This window comes from Meriones unguiculatus, chromosome 2 (assembly GCF_030254825.1).
Source record: "Meriones unguiculatus strain TT.TT164.6M chromosome 2, Bangor_MerUng_6.1, whole genome shotgun sequence".
NCBI classification, from domain to species: domain Eukaryota; kingdom Metazoa; phylum Chordata; class Mammalia; order Rodentia; family Muridae; genus Meriones; species Meriones unguiculatus.
In genome coordinates this window covers 137,476,608-137,496,468 of record NC_083350.1, presented here as the reverse complement: position 1 = coordinate 137,496,468, position 19,861 = coordinate 137,476,608, and the positions used below count along the sequence as shown (strand labels likewise).

General features: G+C 41.0%; 1 protein-coding gene across 7 annotated transcripts in view; it reads right to left on the bottom strand.

The window, feature by feature from the left end:
• Positions 1-19,861, bottom strand: part of Tnik (TRAF2 and NCK interacting kinase) — a 427,262-nt gene that overhangs the window by 162,590 nt on the left and 244,811 nt on the right. For all 7 annotated transcript variants that reach the window (XM_060378161.1, XM_060378162.1, XM_060378163.1 and 4 more), the window contains exons 3-4: positions 18,493-18,549; positions 5,435-5,560 (exon numbers count right to left, since the gene is read on the bottom strand). In XM_060378161.1, coding sequence (XP_060234144.1) covers positions 5,435-5,560; positions 18,493-18,549 — 183 coding nt within the window. The remainder of the gene's footprint in view (positions 1-5,434; positions 5,561-18,492; positions 18,550-19,861) is intronic.

The following is a 19,861-nucleotide window of genomic DNA, read 5'->3' as shown; positions in this document are numbered from 1 at the left end:
TAAGCAACTCTCAAAGTATTAGGTTTCATTATGACACTTTCAAACACAATTTGTTTTGTGGCTCCTCTTCCCTCTCTCTTCACTCATATCCACCTGCCCCTCCCTGCTCCCTCCCACACTTTCTAGACTCTTTTGCTTTTCGCATCATTCACATGTGTTCTAACACCTTTTCCTCCCTTCCTCCACACCACTTTTTATTTTATTTTTTTTAAAAAAGGCAATTAGCTTCACTGGAGCCCAGCGAAAGAATGACAGTGGCTTTTCCTCGAGCTTCAAAAGAAAAATAAACTTAAAGAATGACAAAGTATGTTTTTAAAATGTAAATTTTATATCTGTGAATTACATGTAAATTTTAAAAGGACGGTTTCAACAATCAGTCCAATGCCTGGCATGCAATACATGTTCGAGAAATGGCAGCTGTTTTGAAAAGATAAAAATAAACAGGCCAGGCTATGCAGAAAAACTCTGTCTCAAAAAACCCAGAATACATACACACATAAATAAAATTTAGGCTTTAGGAAAAAATCGAAAGTGAGTTAAGTCTGCTAGATTACCACTACTTTCTTCAGTGGACAATCTGTAAAAAAGTTGCCCAAATTCAAGAAAATCCACAGCCTGATCCACCCGCTCTCACCAAAGGAACAGCAACAACTGCATGGCCTCCGGTGTGAAGCTCAAAGCCACATTCGTGTTCATGCTTAGCTGGCATTCTAAGCCCTGGCCACAGACTCTATAAATTCTCACCCTTCCTCCTGTATTGCGAATATTACCTAAGTGAAGAAACATGGGTGTGTCGATGCCTCTTAAACATACTGATTTCTTTCAGATATACACAGACTGAACTATTGGAAAACCTCCATAGGTTTTTCCACATTGGCTGCCCTGATTGACAACCCACCAGCAGTGTGCAAGCATTCCTGTTCCTCCACATCCTCATCAATACTATCAAAGTGTGCCAGTTAAACCTCCAGAGAACCGGCAGATGGAGTCAGAACAGAGCTCTCACCCATCCTGTACAAGCACGGGCGATGTAAGAGGGATAATGGTTCTTTCTGGGGTGGCAAAGACTGCAAGGGCATACAGGGGTACCCCCAGAGTCTGACAATGACCTGGAATTAAACAAGCATTATCCTCTACATCCATCTGTTGTAGCTCATGGCAATGCAGGATGACACAAAAATGCTGGATTCCAGACAGTGCAGAAATTCTTTGGGACACAACAGCATTCTAGTGTGTGCTACCTATTTTATATTTTACTGAGCTTTCAGGCCCTCAGGAAGCCACACTCAGAGATCACCCAGGCAACCAGGCTTGTACCAGTGATGCTGTTCCCACTCACAAATAAATGGCTTTTTTCCCCAGTTCATATTGCCCAGGATCATCCAAAAGCTGAAGAGAAAACAAAGACACAAAAGACACAGTCCCTGTCCTGTCTGTCACCGTGAGAAGCTAGGACAGCTCCACAAGAGACAATGAAAGAGGACCGAAGAAAAGGGACATAAGTTAAGTGGGAGAGGAACACGAGGGGAAGCAAGCATGGAAGACAAAAATGTTTCAAAATATGGGTGGACTTAGAATGTATAATACTAAATGGGATTATCCAATCTCCGAAAGAAAAATATGACATGCTGTTTGTTCCTCATATATGGATCCCAGCCAATAATAGCTGTACATATGTGAACAAATGCACTAATGGGTACAGCATACTGTGTAGAAAACAGAATAAAGAACAATAATAAAGAACTAAATATCATGGGAAGGACTAAATGCAGGTGACAGGCATGAGTTATGAAAGGGGGTATATAGCTAATTGTTTTTCTAGCTAACTGTTATCATGGATTTTTTTTTTATTTTGGTGGTGGATATGTGTATGAAATATATTCAACAGAGAAGGCATAAAATCCAATGTGAAGATCTGTAACTTCCATCTCCAATGGCTACTCTGACTGTATGGCAGTTCACTGAATCATGGAGTTGTTAGGGTCTGGTTAATTTGGGTGTGTTATTTTGTTTTTATTTATTTTTTTAATAATAAACTTCAAAATAAAACTAAAATAGCTGAGCTTGGTGGTGCATGCCTTAAATCCCAGCACTCACAAGTAGAGGCAGGCGAATCTCTGTGAGTGCAACACCATCCTGATCTACCTAGTGAGGTCCAGGGCAGCTGGAGCTATGTACAGAGACCTGTCCCTGAAATAAAAATAAAACAAAATAAAATAATTAAAAGAATGAAGTAATACTCAAAAGTCAATGTTCTCCTCATCATTAGTGTATGTCTAGTTCAGGAATCTCAACCCTGTTAACGGATGTATAAATTATACATCTTATAAAATGAAAAAAAAAAACCCAGTATATTTAATTATAACAATTAAGAAAGACTTTTAGAATCTTACTGTGATTGCTAATGTTCATTTGTAAGAATGAATCTATGTTTAGTTTAGTTAACTGTATGGGTATTTCTTATTTGTTAATTTATTTATATAGTTGTATAAATATTTACTTTTCAATTAATATCTTACAGAAATACTGATTCAAAACTAAGGCACTTTGTAATATTTATGCCTGAGTATGTATATGCACATATATACACACACATATGTATACATGTATTTCTCTTCCCATACTGTGTGTGTGTGTGTGTGTGTTTGTGTGTGTGAGTGTATTCTAATTGTCCTTGGGTTAAGTTGCAGCAACATGCATTTCCATGGGAATTAGGTATAACACAAGTGGGCAAGCACTGAAAACTATTTTCTCATCATGTAATTAGGAAGTTGTACTGAACTCTTGTTGGTGTTTCTAAGATTTTATTACTAGCAAGAGTAACATTTTTAAAATACACTTTATTGGTAACTGATCCTAAAGGTTGTAGCTGCTACCTTGACCTTCCTATTTGTCTCCAATTGATTTATACAAACCCTTTCTAGATGAAGGCTATTATACTCTGCTCGTAACAGTCAAAACAACTATTTTTCCTAAATTAGTGACTTACATCTCTTTTACTTTTTGTAATAATATTTTGTTTGTTTTTCGAGGACAGCCTTGGCTGTCCTGGACTCGTTTTTGTAGACCAGGCTGGTCTGGAATTTCCAGAGGTCTGTTTGCCTTTGCCTACCTGAGTGCTGGGATTATAGGCATCTTCATTCAGAAAGGCAAACAGGATAGACATCAGAAGTAGGAGAAGACAAGGAACAGGACAATGGCCTTCCTCAGTGGACCCTGAAAAACTCTACCCATCAGGGTATCGAAGGGGATACTGAGACTCATAGCCAAACTTTGGGCAGAGGGCAGGAATCTTTAGGGAAGAAGACGAAGATAGAAAGACCTGGAGAGGACAGGAACTCCACAAGAACAACAGAACCAAAATACCTGGGCCCAGGGGGATCTATGGAGACCTATACTCCAACCAAGGACCATGCATGGAGAGGACCTAGACCCCCTGTTCAAAGGAAGCCCATTGCCTGCTCAGTTTCCAAGTAAGGGTTACAGGGGCTATCTCTGACATGAACACAGTGGCTGGCTCTTTGATCAACTCCCCTTGGAGGCTGCAGCCTTGCTAGGCCACAGAGGAAGATGATACAACCAGCCTTGATGAGACCTGATAAGCTAGGGTCAGATAGAAGGGGAGGAGGTCCTCCTCTATTAGGGGACTAGGGAAAAAGCATAGGGGGAGAAGATGGAGGGTGGGTGGGACTGGGAAGAGACAAGGGAGACAAGGGACAGTGGGAATACAAAGTGAATAAATTGTAATAAATAAATATATAAATAAAATTAAATAGAACTTTTTTTCAGAAACCACAATATAGACCAAATCACTGCCATTTTTGTTCCATAGGATACCTTTATGTTAAATTTGGAAATGCATCCTACAGGGAAATTTTCCCAGAAGATCATTTCACCTTTGAAGGCTGAATATTCAGTATCACTTGAAATGAAATCCTGTTAGTGTTTGAGCTGACATCATCACATCTTCTTTGGACAGCACTTGAGTACACTGTATGGTTTTTTTTCCCCATCTTGCTTAAGTTTCAAATGTCATACGCATCAGTGGAGTAGCTTTTATCCAAGACTGAGCCTAGAGAAATTCCTATGCAATGCTCATCACTGAAGCCACACAGCATATCACAATCCTTGGCATTTAGTAGTCACCCACGAAGGAAGTGCTGTACGTTAGACACATAACTAGGGCCCGGGAGATAAGCAAGGCATTAATTCTCACAGTCATCAGTCCAACAGCATCACGTGAGAGGAGTGAAGACTGAAGAGATAAAGAGAAGTAGATCAAGTGATCCGCCTTCCACTGAATGGCTACACTTGAGGCTGATTCATAAAATTGGCAAGAGAGGCCAAACCCTTTTAACGTCATCGAACCAAGATGGCACTGTACTCACGGAAGGACAAATGAAATGAAAAGTTTTGGTTTTGGAAATTACAACGATGAGAAATGACACTCTTCACTGAGCACAGAGACAGTGAGGCGGTGGCTGTCAATTGCCATTGGTGGCACGGGCAATCAGAGTGCTCTCTCAAAGGACAGGGGCACAAAGCTACTGGGCAGGGTGCTCAGGAAGAGCAAAGCACCTTTGCTGAGATCCTACAATGGCATCGGATGTCATGTTAGGTAAGTTACCCACAGACGTGGAGCTGCTATTTCAGTCATCTGAACACTGCAATACACAATCACTCAGAGTTAAGGTAGAACTTACTTTGCTTCCACCACAAAGACCCTGGGACAATTGATTATCCTCTCTGAAAGTCTTAGTTTCATCATGTAAGATATGAGACCAACGATGCCTGCACCAATGAATGGGAGTAAATCATATAACTCATAGATAGTAAATGGTATGGTGCATAAAATATAATAAAACACAATAAAAGATTGTCAGTCAGTGAGGAGGAAGTAGGAATTAGCAAGAAGATTTGGGCAATGGTCCATACTAATGTGGATGAGAAAGGGTACTGGGAAAATGGCTCAGCAGGTAGAGTGCTTGTTACATAAACGTGAGGACCCAGGCCCAGATCCCAGTATTATAGAATAAAAATTGGGCATGTAAGGCTTTTGTCTGTAACCCCAGCTGTGGGTTAGTGAGCAGACAGGCCAGCCAGTATAGCTAACCTAGTGGGATTCAGCTATAGCGAGACACCTCGTCTAAAAAGACAAATAATAAGGTGCGACACTACCAGGGGAAGTTACTTGATGTTGCTGCCTGACCTCAACATATCTGCACACACATGTGTGCATCCAGGAACACGTGCCCACCAAAGGAATAAAAACGAAGAAAGATTTAAGATAAGGCAAAATACACGTTCAAGAGGATGGAAGAAAATCCTGAAAATACATTACGAAAGTCACTGGCCTAAGTGTTTCGAAGGTAAAGTCACTCCATCAGGTCTTGCCCAGGTGAGGAAGAGACTCATATTTGCTAGTGCTACATACCCAGAGTTGGTCATCCATGCCTGGAGGGTTCTTTTTGATGAAAGCACCGTAGTATGTAGCAATGTTCCTGTGATGAGAATATTTCTTCAACATGTTAATTTCCTGTTTGATTTCTTCCTCTTCATCCTGTATTAGAACAAGCAAATAGTGAGCATGGAAATTCAGTTACTGGGAGAATTCAGTTCTTCAGGACTATCAAAGCAATGATGAATTATTGGTCTCTTCTTGAGTTGATTAAAGAGGATCATTATGCTGTTTGGTTAAAATGAAAATGTATACGACCTAACACATTGGTAGCACAAAGGGGTCTTTTTTTTTGTCAAAAGCATCTCATTGCCTGCAGGGCCACAAGAAAGTCCATCTCTTCACCTAAAGGCTATCAGGGAAGCATTTTCCTCCGCTGCTCATCAGTGATCACACCCACCTGGGGAAAGCTGAGGAAAGAGACTGGGGAAAACACATGGTCTCAGATTTACATTTTGTTAGGCTCAGTTTCTTTGAAGTGCCCTTTTACTGAAGTGCCTTGACTGAAGCCAATGAAAGTCAGACAGGAGAGGGAGCGAGGCAAGTTCTCTAGATCTGAAGGGGTTCACAAAGCAGGAGTCCTCAGCACCTTCAGGAAGCTCAACATGAAAGGAAAGGGGGGACACCGTACGGACATAAAAAGACTCCGCAGAGGAAGTTTCCTGACACGCAACTTTCATTCAGTCTCCAGTCAGAGTCTACAGACTTGATCCTGGAGGGCAGCTGTGTGCTCGCCACAGGCTGACCTTATGTGTGCTCTCCAGGGACTGTCTGACCTTACGTGTGCACATCAGTCAGACTTGACCTTATGTGTGTGCACTCCAGTTGGACTGTCTGACCTTATGTGTGCACATCAGTTGGGCTGTCTGACCTTATGTGGGTACACTTCAGTTGAGCTGCAAAACAATGTTTTCTGTTCCAGAAAATGACTGAGATAGAGTGGTATGCAAGGATTATCTTCAAGTACAAGATGTTATGCTATCGTGGCTCAAGAAACCATGCCATGTCTCTGCACCTTTACCTTTCTATCTGCACAGCCTACATGTGTGACATTACAGGCTCCTTCCAGAACCTCCCATGTGTGCTGTCTTTTTCCCTTGACATAACTTTTACATGAAATACCAATGAAAATTTATTTATACTCTCCAAGAATGGCTGTCTTCCTTGATTCTCTCAGGCAATGTCCAGTCCCTACCTTTAAGTCCTGCTATCTCCCATTATGATTCTTCACACATATGAGGTCTGTATGTGTGTGTGTGTGAAACTGCGCTGTAATTGTACTGATAAATGAGTGTCTGTTCCATAGATTTAACGCTCTTCTGCTTCAGACACCCGCTCCTTTGGTTCTCTGCGTAGGATGTGAGTGTCATTACTTAGAGACACTTTCATTAGGAAGAGGAAGAACCGTCCTGAGGGTACTGGTGGCTGCTTCCATTAAAAGGGGCATTATACAGGTGATGAGAGATATAGATCACTTTCTAGCTCCACTTGAAAGTCAGGCAGGTACTACAAGTATTTGCTGCCTGCCTCCTGGGTCCTCAACAGGAACACGGGTGACAGACATGCCTGAAAATGGCTTACCATGTCATTAAGAAGAGTTACACCACAGTGGCATTCAGTACGTGGCTAAATCTTGAATAAATAGAATGGAAGTCAGAATGAGGTCTGCACCACTCTGTAAAGGTAAACTGAGCCAATTATGGTCATGAAACAGGATAAATATTGAGTTTGTGTTCAGAGCACTGATATGAGCAGTTAGGGTACATATTAAGTTTGGAGCCCACACTTTTTAAGCTGCAAGATCTCAGAAGAGTAACTTACTGTTTTGGAACCTGGGTTTTCACAACAACAATGAAATGCAGACATGACAAGTTGAATTTTTGTGCTAACCAAATAAGGCATATGAAGGTTGCAGAGTCAAACATGGAGGCTAGTCTCCCCAACAATGACAACCAAGTCAACAGACAGCAAGACTCACCCAGCAGAAGGGTTAGTCACTTGAATTTTAAGTTTAAATTGCATTGTTTTCAAACACAATTATGGGCCTCTGGGACATGGCTGTGTGGTTCCAACCCAACCTTCTATGGCCTTGTAAATGAGCCTGGCATTTATCAAGCCTTCTGGCCTACAGCTGACAACAGGAGCCCATCCCACACTTCCACCAGCACTTGAGCCTCACAGTACATCCCAGTGAGAGCAAGGAGCCATAAACAGCTCTTGAAGATGAGGAAAGACAATGAGGCTAAAACTAAATGCAACTGGGTTATCTGTTGCTGCCATTGTTTGTTTTGTTTGTGTCAGTGCATATTTGTACGCATGTGCAGAGGACAACCGTAGGTGTCATTCCACAGACTCCATCCATACCTTTTATTTTTGATACATGGTCTCTCACTGGCCTGGAGTGTGGCAAAAAGGCTAAGCTGCATATTCAGCAAACCCAAAGGATCAGCCTACCTCTGCCTTCCAGAGCAGAGATTATACACACATGCTACCACATGGGTTCTAGGGACTGAACTCAGGTCCGCATGATTGCAACATAAATGCCTCACTGACTGAACTGTCTCCCCAGCCTCAGAGTCAATGGCTTCAATGAGTGGGGCACTCTCTGTTTTGTAAATGAACTATTCTTAGATAAGCAAGGGGAACAAGCTCATTGTAAAACTAATGACCATCAGATCACACTGAAAATAGAATAATGGCACCAAATTGTCTCAACTCTAAGAAGACGGTGATCTAATAAGTCCGTTACTTTACAAAGATCTATCACTTGTGCCGGAAGACTTCAAAATCTGGTATGGTTCATTGTGTTAACTTCAGGCCTGGCATTTCAACTCTCCCAGAATCCGTTAATTTCAGCTATGCATGTGCATAGGAAATCCAGTTTAAGCCGCTTCAGAAATGAAGTGTTTGCTTGAGCATAGCTTTCCTATCACTATGGAGACCGTTGGGCCCTTATAATCACAGGGGTGTACTTAATGTTCAGTAATTGGGGTAAACAGTAAAGAAATGGCCATTCCATTTGGCTGCTGCCCATCAGGAACTCATTGCTCTTCTCCTTGAAGCTGAACCCGGTAGGTAACTAGTGTGGCCAATGAGACATTAAGAAATGTGCTTTTGGCAGAACCCGAGGCTAACATCTCCAACAGCTTTCAGGAGATGGTGGTCCAAAAATGTAGCCCAAACCTGCTTTATGTAATGCCCCCCGTGTGCCAGGAGCAGGGCCTGCACTGTCTTAGTATTCAAAGCATATATATGACAGATTATTATTTTTTATTATTGGTGATGGTGATGGTGGTATGTGAGTGTGTGTGTGTGTGTGTGTGAGACAGAGATGCATGAGATGAGCATGCTTCTGTCAGTGTGCACATGTGGAGGTTAGAGGTCAACTTTGTGGAGAGATTCTCTCCTTGTCTGGGTTCCAGGGATTAAAATTTTGAGCTTTTGCTTTCTGAGTCATTATACTGGCTCTAACGCAGTGTTCTCAATGACCCCACGAAGCTCTCTGAGGGAGCTGTTTCTAAGGATTTGATCTTACGGATGAGTAAGTGAGACACAGAGAGGTAAGTAAGGTCCCCAGCATACTCGCGGTAAACATTAGGGCTCAGTTTCACTTTGAGATTTGTCAGGGCTCCAAAGCCAGTCACCTTAATTTTATAGGGAAAGCTCAGGGACAGATGTGCAATTACCGGTACTGACTAAACCAAAACACTAGATAGGAGGAGTTTAGAAACACATTGCAGTTGAGTAGAGAGAGCTGATTTTGTTCCTCCAGTTAAAGGAGCTTTCTGGCACACACAACTCTTTTCTTAGGTCTCAAGAACGAATGGAGGGATTTTAATACTGGGTACTCATAATACAGAGGCACACTGCTTAAGTACCTGTCTAATGGGATTTTAAAACCGAGTCAATAAAATGTTCAACATTCTTGTACTCTAAAACAAAGGATTTGCCCAGGGTCTAACTTTCAATCCATGGAACAGAAATAAAACTGTACCAAGTCTATGGGGAAGTAAAAGTCACACGGATGCATAAATCCTCAAACAATCCAGGCTGTGGCCAAAAGAACAGGGTGCTCTGCATGAGCTGAAAGCAAGGCCCACCTGCTGAAGACAACACCCATACAACTCACTGAACATGAAGGTCAGGCTGGTGCCTACAGACAGCCTCACCCCTACATTCTAGTGTCTTCAGTGCAAGAAGGTACTCTGCGGGCAGCAGAAAGAGAAACACAAGCACCAACCCAGACACAAAACCTTTGACCTACAATCTGTCCTGCCTGTGAAATATGCTGACACAAAGCCTGTGGGAGTAGCCAGCCAAGGTCTGATTTGACTTAAGGCCTACTTCATGAGATGGAACCCACACCCTACACTGCTTGGGGTAACCATAAAACAGAGACTAGATCGGTCAGACACCTAGGATAAAACCAAATACTACTGGTCTAAAAATTTAAAAAAAGGTAACGGTAAAATGAATCCTAATGCTAGTCTGCTGTACTCATAGATGAGTGCCCTATTCGGCCATCATCAGAGAAGCTTTATCATGAAACAGATGGAAACAAATACAAAGATCCCCAGTCAGATATTACACACACACACACACACACACACACACACACACACACACACACACACAGGTGCCCGTGCACACACAGTGAGAGAGAGACAAAGAGACAGAAAAGACACACAGAGACAGAGAAAGAGAGAGCAAGAGCACAAGCTCTGGGAATGTTCAGCACTAAATAAAATGTTTCCATCAAATCCCACCCCTCAAAGCTCCCCTTGCGGACACAGGACTGAGGCACATCTGAACTCAGGGAACTGTGGCAGCATGCACAGGGCCTGCACCGGTTGAAGCCAGACAGGGTCCCAGTGCTGAGGGGAAAGTAGAGCTCCCACCCCTAACTGAGAAGCTATCTTCAATCGACATCCTCTTGCAAAGGAAAAGTTAGTTTTCTGCAGTGGAGTCTCCCTGAGCATATTAACTGAACTTAAGGCTAGGTACCAGGCCCAGCAGGAGATGGCCAAAACAAATAAGTTCATTGATATTTTTGTAGACATCTTATTTCATATCACTTTGGGCTTTTTTTTTTGTCTTACTGGTCTTTTGCTTCTATATTACATTTTCTGATTTTATGTTTTTATGTGTGTGTTAATTGTGCTTTCTCTTTGTTAATTTTTTGTTTTTATTAAATTCTGTTTTGTCTGATTTTTTTGTTTCCTTGTTTATTTTCTAAAGAGTGAGAAAGAAGGCTTGAAGTTGTGTGGGTTGTGGAGGTGAGGGGATCTGGGAGGGGTTGGGTAAGGGGAAACCATGACCAGAATATATTATATAAAGATATCTCCAATGACAACAGAAAATGTAAAATTCAAACTTATGAAATTTAAGTCACATTGCCTTTAGTGTCTTACTATCTTTTTGTTTTGTTTCATAACTAAATACAGAAGAGATATTTACTTAAATAGTTGCAAATGATCGAAGTTATTTTTAAAGTTGTCTGCCTGGAAATCTCAGTAGTCTTCATACATAACAATATTCTGTGTATGAGTGGGGCTATGTAGAATGACATTATTTAGCATACTCAAAGTTCATATGTAGTTTGAGTGTTGTTTTTATATTACTGTATCAAAAATATTTTTATAAATATATTCTGATCATTTTCCCTCTCTCATCTCCTCCCAGATTTTTCCCTGCCTCCTCACTCATCCAACTCTATGCTCTCTCTCTCACATTCCCCTCCCTCTCTAGACAAATAGGCAAACAAAAAGCAAACAAACCAGAATTTAAAAAAAATCCAACAACAAAAACCAAAGAGTGTACAAGAAACATACACAAACAAATGCTTTCCTGGAAGTATGTGGAAGCTGATCTCATTGGCATCAAGAAACCACAGTTTGAGCACAGAGGAGGGGCATGAAGCTATATAAGATCATGCATTCGCTACTGAGGAACTTTCCTGAAGATCTGACTGACAGTCAAGTTGTGATTGTCCTGGTCAAGGATTCCAAGCCCTGAAATTTCTATATGCCGATTTTCTCATCTGCATACTTGTGAATACCATTAGAGAGGTAAGAGAAATAACTGGAATTTTTATCAACTGTTGGGAGGTCAACAGACAAAAGGTAGCAACCAATATAAATCACCAGGCCAATTTGTTGTGGTTTTGGAGTTATTAGATTTCAGGGGTTGACTGTGTGTCTTCACTTTCTCTGTCACTCTCTCTCACTCCGTTGTAAGCAATCTTTCTACCACAGGAACGTGCACACACAGCCAATCCAAGCCATACGCTCAGCAAGCAAGAAATGATGCAGAGACCCTGACTCACAGGAGCTTCCAAGGGTGTATGTCTGCAGCAGATAATGGCAGGTGACGGTGTATGTTTGGAGGTGGCGGCTCAACTCCCGTTTTAGAGAAGCGTTCTGCTTGTGCATGCAGGGTGAGTCCATGGTCACACCACAGGAAGTAGTTCCGAAGGGAGAGGGAATAAGGAGACTGAGACATTTCTCTTCTCACTTTTAAAAGTTCTCATCCTGTATTTCATTGAAATATTCTGCCTGTTAAAGACATCTACCCGAAGAACCCTAAAAACGGGGGCTCCGGAGTCTCTACTGCAGGGGAGACTCAGAAGGGGTTTTCTGAATTCCTTTTCTTTTCTAACCAAAGCCTTCCCCTACTTTGTATATCACATAACTGTCACTTTATCAAGGGACATTTTCTACCTATCCAGCTAGATATTTTTTCTTGAAATTTCCCTCAATATTTTGCATTCTTCTTGAAAGCAAATTGGCCCTTTGACTAAAGTTTAAGTGTTAGTGTTTTGAGGGCGTTGGAATGTTAAGATTCCAGAAGGTTGTGTCCCTATCTGTCCCCCAGTCTGGACAACAAGTACAGCAATTTATTCTTCCACATATGAGTGGGGATCTCGGTTCATCCTTGTGCTGCTTAACGTTGGGAAGAACTGTATTACTGAGGTTGAGACTAGCAACACAGCAACTTAGGTGAGTAGGCCAGGGCTGAGCGCAGGAGAGTCACACATATTAACCAATGACATGTTATACAAGCACAAAATTCCAGTGCATATTATAAAACATTCTTCATGCTTACCTAGCTGTCTCATTCATTCAGTCTTCACCAGGACTAATTAAAATCATGTTTAAGATGTAACATGTATCATGTACCACACATTGCATATCATCTTAGCCTCAGTCCAAGCTTGAGATATCTGTATACCCACCTCAGAGAGGAAACCCTTGAGTCTGAATGCAACTAACTAGCAATGCCCCTCCACCTCCTGTCCTATAGAAGATGGCTATGGGAAATAGGGGTATACCCTGAGTCCTAGATTCAAATTCCACCTCTGCCATTTACTGTCTATTGACTTTGCACAACTTACTTAAACTTCACAGTTTCAATTCCTCATTTATCAAATGAAAATAATAACAATTTCCCCTTAGGGGGACTTGTTTGAGTTTTGTGTATTAAGATTGGTAGGGCCATATGAAGATTGGTAGTGTTTGGCCCAAAGTAAGTGTTAGTCATTTTACTTTGCTCTGGGCCATTGTACTTAATATATCACTAGTATGTGTTATACTCCTAATCACTGCACAGAATGCCTCCCTTTGGGAGTATGAACCAAATGTATTTGGAAGAGTTTGTCTCCTTGACTTTACCAAACAATATATGATGGATTTTTTTTCTGTCATTTTAGCAAACATATATTGAGATCTTTGACAATGTGCAAAGCATTCTACTGAGACTACAGGGGGGGGGAGGGTGTCGGGTGTCTCTACTGTCGTCTTCCAAAACAGTAAATATTCTTCTACATTCATTGTAGATCTATAGCTGTGAGGGTGGCTAAGAGGGTGTAATGAAAGGATGGTATTGAATTGCACATCATTTTACTGGCCATGATGCATGGAGCAAGGTACTTAATATGTTTGGGTTCCACATCTCTAAAATGGGGCAAATGAAAATAACTTGTTTTGTAAGTTATTGAGGGAAGCATATGTGTGTGTGTGTCTATATATATAAACATATATATATGCACATATATGTGCACAGACATACATATATATGCACACACACCATTTAAAGTAATTTGGGAAATTTTCCATGAGTGTTAGCTATCAATATTATTTCATTTGGGGTTAGAATATAAAAACCTAACTAGAAGGACATTTAAGGAAGGACCAAGAAAGTAGGAACATATTTACTATAATGTCATGACATGCCATGATACATGATATGAACTATGGTACTTGGATGTGAAAGGAATTCTGTTTAATCTAGTCAGCCTCCTCCTGGCTTATTTCTCTACTGGCTCTCAGATTCCCCTTTGAAAATGAACTTTTCCTATATACTTTCAAAGCCAGCTGTCCAACCAGATGTAGCTGAAAAGAACCAGAGACTGAGAGCCTTGATCCAAGGGAGACCACACTTACTCACTCCAGAACTGTTTTTTTTTTTTTTTTTTTTTTTTTAAATGGAGACTCATGCTAATGAAAATATTAGAGCAGAAAGTAGAGCCCAGAGCCAGGACTGCCATCATGTGTCTTTCTGGACCCTTCTGAGTTTTGTAAGTGTTTTTTTTTTTTTTTTAAATGGACACGAGGTCATAAAATTCCCCTTTCAGCTTCCTTCAGTGTGATTGGAGATGGTGATACATCTCAGAGTACCTCTAATAATGCTACCATGACTAGACAGTATGAAGGCGAAAACTTAGAAATTATTATTTCATTATATTCTAGATGGTAGTTCAGGCTGTCACCATAAAGAAATTACTTTGCACCAATAATCTTAGCTCAGAATGGAAAACATCTGTAATCAAAGACCCTTAGTCTCACACCTGGTGGGCAAAAGAAAGTCCTATCTTAAGTAGCGTAGCTTCTTTCTCTCTTTTTGAAGAGTTCATTTTAATGGCAGATATGCATGATATGCATGCGTGTCTTCACATGGATATGTGCATGTGAACGCAGGTGCCCATGAGGCTCCAAGACTGCCCATATGTGAGCTGCCCTGGAGCTGCCCATATGTGAGTACTGGTCACGAATTCAAGTCCTCCGAAAAAGCACTACATTTTCTTATCTGCCGAGCCATCACTCCCGCCCTCGTGCAGCTCTTAAGGAACTCGTAACAAGGGGAGAATCCAAGAAGTTTCTACAGTAGAACTGGGCAGCCACATGTTTTGTGGACACCACAGAACTACTGAGGGTTTGCTGATGCCAGTAGTACACCGTAGGAATTATCACTTAAAGGGTCTAGGTCCTCAGCTCTTGTACGTAAATTTGTAGTTTCAGGTGCAGTGGTAAAGGAATTTTTACAAGGAATGAAAATAGAGAATTCTCCTGATTTGGGTAACTTAAAAGGACTCTGAAGACCAAGATGGACTGTGAGCAGTAATTCTAAAGCCTAATTTGGCAAATTTTGAAGTGTCTCAGTACTAAAACTGGAAGGATGGAGGCTCTGGGTTTGGTCTTCTTTGTGACTGTTTTCTATAAAAGGAAGGATTCTAAGATAAAACTAAGAATTTGAAAATTAATTTCAAGCTTAGGGCCTCATCAATTTCATTGCAATAAACTATAGTCACTTTGCAGTAGGTCACGGAACACAATCAACAAAGACGACCTTTCAGAGCGCATCTCTGCTTTGGACAGAACAACCATAATGACCACAATTAAAATAATTGTTGAGAGGCGTTCGCACTGGATTCCATAACACATAAAAGACAACACAACAAAATGAAACCGATTGCTCTCTAAAGAGAACATCAGAGTTTAACAGAGGAAAAGCTCTTGCTCACTGTGACAGGCAGGGACACGAGGCAAAGCCCACTGGATCCTGCCTCAGCCAGCACGGCAATAATAAACCTGTTTCCTGCAGTACGCCACATCTGCCTTTGCCGAGGGTCAATGGTTAAATAAGAGTCAATGCTGTGACTAAATCACAGAAATGCATCCAGCTCTTCTGAAAATGGGTTCTCCAAGAGAACAGAACTCATACCATAAAGCGCCTGTTTTATGTAATGGGCTGGCACTTCAGAACATGTAGAATGGTGTTTTCTATCTACTAGCCTTGGGGAAATTGAGAGAAAAGCTGGCAAATCATTTTCAAAGGGCCTACTTGCCAACAGAAATCCAGTTGAGAAAGGCTAACTAATATTCCTTAATGTGAACATGCAAATGGCAGGCTATGTAACCATTTAATATTTTATTGCAAGCAAGGTAGTCCAGCACTACCAAGAGTGGTTTTAAAACAATTTAAAACCTCACCGAGAAAACCAGAAACTAGATAAGTGATATTCATATTCCCCAAGTCCCATTTTCACAACAATAAACAACTGTATGCATTCCACCCATGATGTCATTGGAACTCAGCTGTCACTCTGCAGAGCCACACAACCAAACTTAATTCACAGTGTGGCCATCCTGGATCTATCACAACCATTAGGCACTAAGCTGCCAAGTGTATTTTATTATGCAGAAATATAACTCAATCCAATGATAAGGGAATGCCATGACTTCAGCAAAACTGCCAAACAGATTTGGATTTGTTTTGTAGTTGAGGCTTTGTAAAAGACTTACTTTTTCATTATGAGCTTCCAAATAAAGACTCACAATCCCAGATTTTGATTTTTGTGTGATATCCTGCTAATTCACTATTCCAATTCCCACTCCTTTAGTTCCAACTCATGGGAGCTGTATTTCTTTCTTTGTGGGTGATTTCTCACAAGTATACAGTGTATTTAGATCACCTGCAGCCTACACATCTTTCCTCCTGCTCCTCTGGACCCCTTAGAACCTTTTTTTTCCTTCTTCTTCTTTTAAAAAAAATTTAAATAATTCTTTGAGAATGTTATACAACATTTTGACAATTTCTCCCTTAACTCCTCCCTGATTCACTCCCACATCTCTAACCCCGACTTTTATGTCTTCCTTTTAATTTGTGGGGTCCACATACTGCTAGATGTGAAGCCAGCCTCTGAAGTGGGGCCGGCCTACAAGGTGTTACACTCTCCCTTCCCCAGAAGCCATCAACCACACACAGTTTCTCAGTCAAGGCTCGGGATTCATGGACCCCTTTCCACAGAACCTGTATTTTTAACTAGACATACTGCTAGACATTCAAAAAGAGAAAAAAAATCATTGGAAGGAACTTGTCTGGATTCTTCTTCCACCTTGTTGTTTAGTGTGTGGTTAATAAAATCCATAGACACACCAAACTACAAAGTGACACTAGTATGTGGTGAGGCTGTGAGTTAAACTGACAGAACAGGAAGATAAAACCATCCTCCACTTTACCACACCGCTGTCGGACACTCCTAGACCACTGTCTTAGTTCCTTTCCTGGTTGCTGTGACAAATTCTCTGATAAAAGCAAACTGAGGGAGAAGGGGTTTAATGGAGATCACAGCTCAAGCGTTCAGCCCATACTGGCAGGAAAGCCAAAGTGGGAGGAGACTGACGCAGCAGGTCACATTGCATCTACAATCAGGAAACAGAGAATGTCGAACTCACGCTGCTGCTCACTTCTCTTTCTCCACTTACACACAGTCCAAGATCCCAGCCAGGGGAATGGTGGTGCCCAGAGTGTGCAGGTCTTCTCACGCCAACTATTGTAATCAAGATAACCCCTCACAGGCATGCTCAGAGGCTAGTCTCTCCAGAGGCTCTAGGTTGTTATCAGCTTCACAACTATCACTAATATATCGTAATTGTAATTATATATCGTAATTCTCTTTAACACAAGGGAGAAAGGACACGTTTACCACGCTAACCCTCTGTTGTGAGTGGCAGAGCATAACTCTAATTTAAATAATCCACATGCATTTCTTAGTCAATGCCAGGTGACCTAACCAAGTAACTGAGGTAAAATATTTGAATCAGTTTGCAGTCCCTGAAATTAAAACAATGTGCCAAAGATAGTAAAAAGAAACACAAAGCCACGAAACTAGTAATAAACATTTTAGAGTGTCATTCAACTGGTAACAAATAGACAGGAACAGGACTTTCTTTTTATTAATTGAGCTGTCAAGGATAATTTAGAGAAAAATTTAGCTCAATAATAAGTAAGGAAAAATAAATACGTCAATACAATGTAATATTTATGGAGATTAGTGAGGTGGTATTTTGGAAAGCGTTACAACACATATTTACCAAAGATGACAGACTGTGTCTAAAGGGAATGGCTTAACCGCTAAGATGCAGAGAAAATGTGTATCCTTTAAAAAAATATGATTCTTGATTATGGATATCTTTGAGTCATTCACTGAATGACTGCTTATATTCAATATTTCACTTCTGGACTAATGGAGACTTTGGTCTTTTAGCTTTTACGGATAACAGACATCTTAGGAAAATTTCTAGGACAACAGAAAATTATTAACATGTTTTTGATGCCCTGTGAATCCTTTAAAGTCTGTTTGCATTCTATAATCTTAAAAAGTTATTAAAATATTTAAAATTACACCAAGCAAAAAGTTTGAAAGTGTTAGATTGTATTTAATGTCTAACAGAATATTTGATCACCCAGGCAGAAGTTTACTTTAGAGTTGCTCTCTAATAAACAGGAATCTGTGGCTATGTGATTATTTGATCATTTCTTTTTTTAAGAAAATATTCATGTTAAGTGTAGTATGAGGATTTTACAGCTATTCAAGCTCTCCTCTAGTTCACTGTCAGACAGCCCTTTAGGGAAACAGTTAAGACTAATCTCTTCTTTGTAATCTCAGTGTTATACTTTTAATACATTGGAATCCTTGCTCTGCCTTCATATGCAAATATCCATGGTTATGTTTATGTAAATTATTGGCACACATTCTAAAAACTGAAGGCAGCATGTAGTATTGGATTTAGTTGGAGTGATTTATTCCTGGCCCACTCAGTTGGCTGCTGTAGATTCTTATTTTTTCACATGAATCACAAATGGAAAGGGATCTGGAATATTTAGGAAGATAACTTTTCTGGCAAATATTTTTTTTTTCTGTCACACACTTCTTTGTTACAACTTTATAGATAATGAGATAAAAAATGTCTTACCCCTGTGACATCCATAACCTTAATGGCTGCAAGCTGGCCTGTTTTGACATGACGACCCTGTAGGAAAAAAATAAATAAAACAATTTCAAAAGGTTTAGTTGTGATGAACAATATTAGTTTTCCATCCCAACCATAAAAAGCAATGCCTAAATCAGTGTTACAGTATACCAGCAACCAGACAGACAAAAACACAGAGAGACACATAAAACTTCACAGGGTGCTTTGAAGATCTACTTCCACTTAGAATTCGTTTTTTTGTTTGTTTTGTTTTAGTTTTTATTTTATTTTTTTAGCAGTTCCACTTATGTCATCTTTTTGTCTTATTTTCACAGGGGTTACCTTGTAAATGAAATGGCAACCTTTCTCTCAAAAGCACTAGACAAGAGCTTTTGTGAAAGGCAGGTTCCCACAGCAGTAGAGACTGGCCTGGAAGGAGGGGGCCAGCACACCTCAGAAAACAGGAACTAAAGACACTTTCTTTCCTTAAATACTTTGCATTTTGGGCTGGGAATGTGGCTTAGCAGCAGAGTGTAAGTCCAGCATGCACAAGGTCGTAGGTTCAATCCCCACAAGCGAAGAAAAACATTAAACAAAATCAACTGTCTAGAACTGCTGTCAGCCGAGCATTGGTAAATGCATGTGGCCAGCATTTAGTGAGGGGGAAGGAGGGACAGGATTTACCACTTTCCACTCCTTTCATGCCCAGCTGCATCTGAAGGTGATGGAGGGGAACAGTGCTACTGGGACTTAGCACACCGGCTGGGAATGTCTGAGTTGAAGCAGGCAAGGTCACAGGAAGCATAGAGGCCACAGCACTCTGTCGATGTCAGCGTCATGGAGGCCCGAGGGATAGCATGACACTGTGGTACTTTCTTCAGGGAGAGACCCACACCCTGCTTTAAAGGCTGCCAACCACATCTTGAACAATGTTGTTTTTTTCTCCAAAGAACTTAGAGAAGGACACCTGCAGCCCAACACAGGGGTTCAATGCTCTATCACCTAGCTAATCTATGTTGCAATTCTCTGAGGTGGTCCCCTTGGGCTGGGCAAAGGCAGCCCTTGCAAGTGGCTGGCTGCCCACTCCAAGGGCTCCAGTGTGCAAACCAGCTTGGCAGAGGCCCACTGGCTTTGACTTTGGTTTATCTATTTGCAGTTCTCTAGTGTGTGTGTGTGTGTGTGTGTGTGTGTGTGTGTGTGTGTGTGTGTGCGCGCACGCGCGTGTGTGACTGAGGGCAGGGTGAGAACTGTATTTTTATTAGTCTCTGGAATGGTCTGTCTTCTAGGTCTAGGATGCCCTCTGTCTTCTCGATCCTGCAATCTGTCTCCCTTTTTCTAGATTTAATTGAAATATCACTTCTCTCCTTGTCAA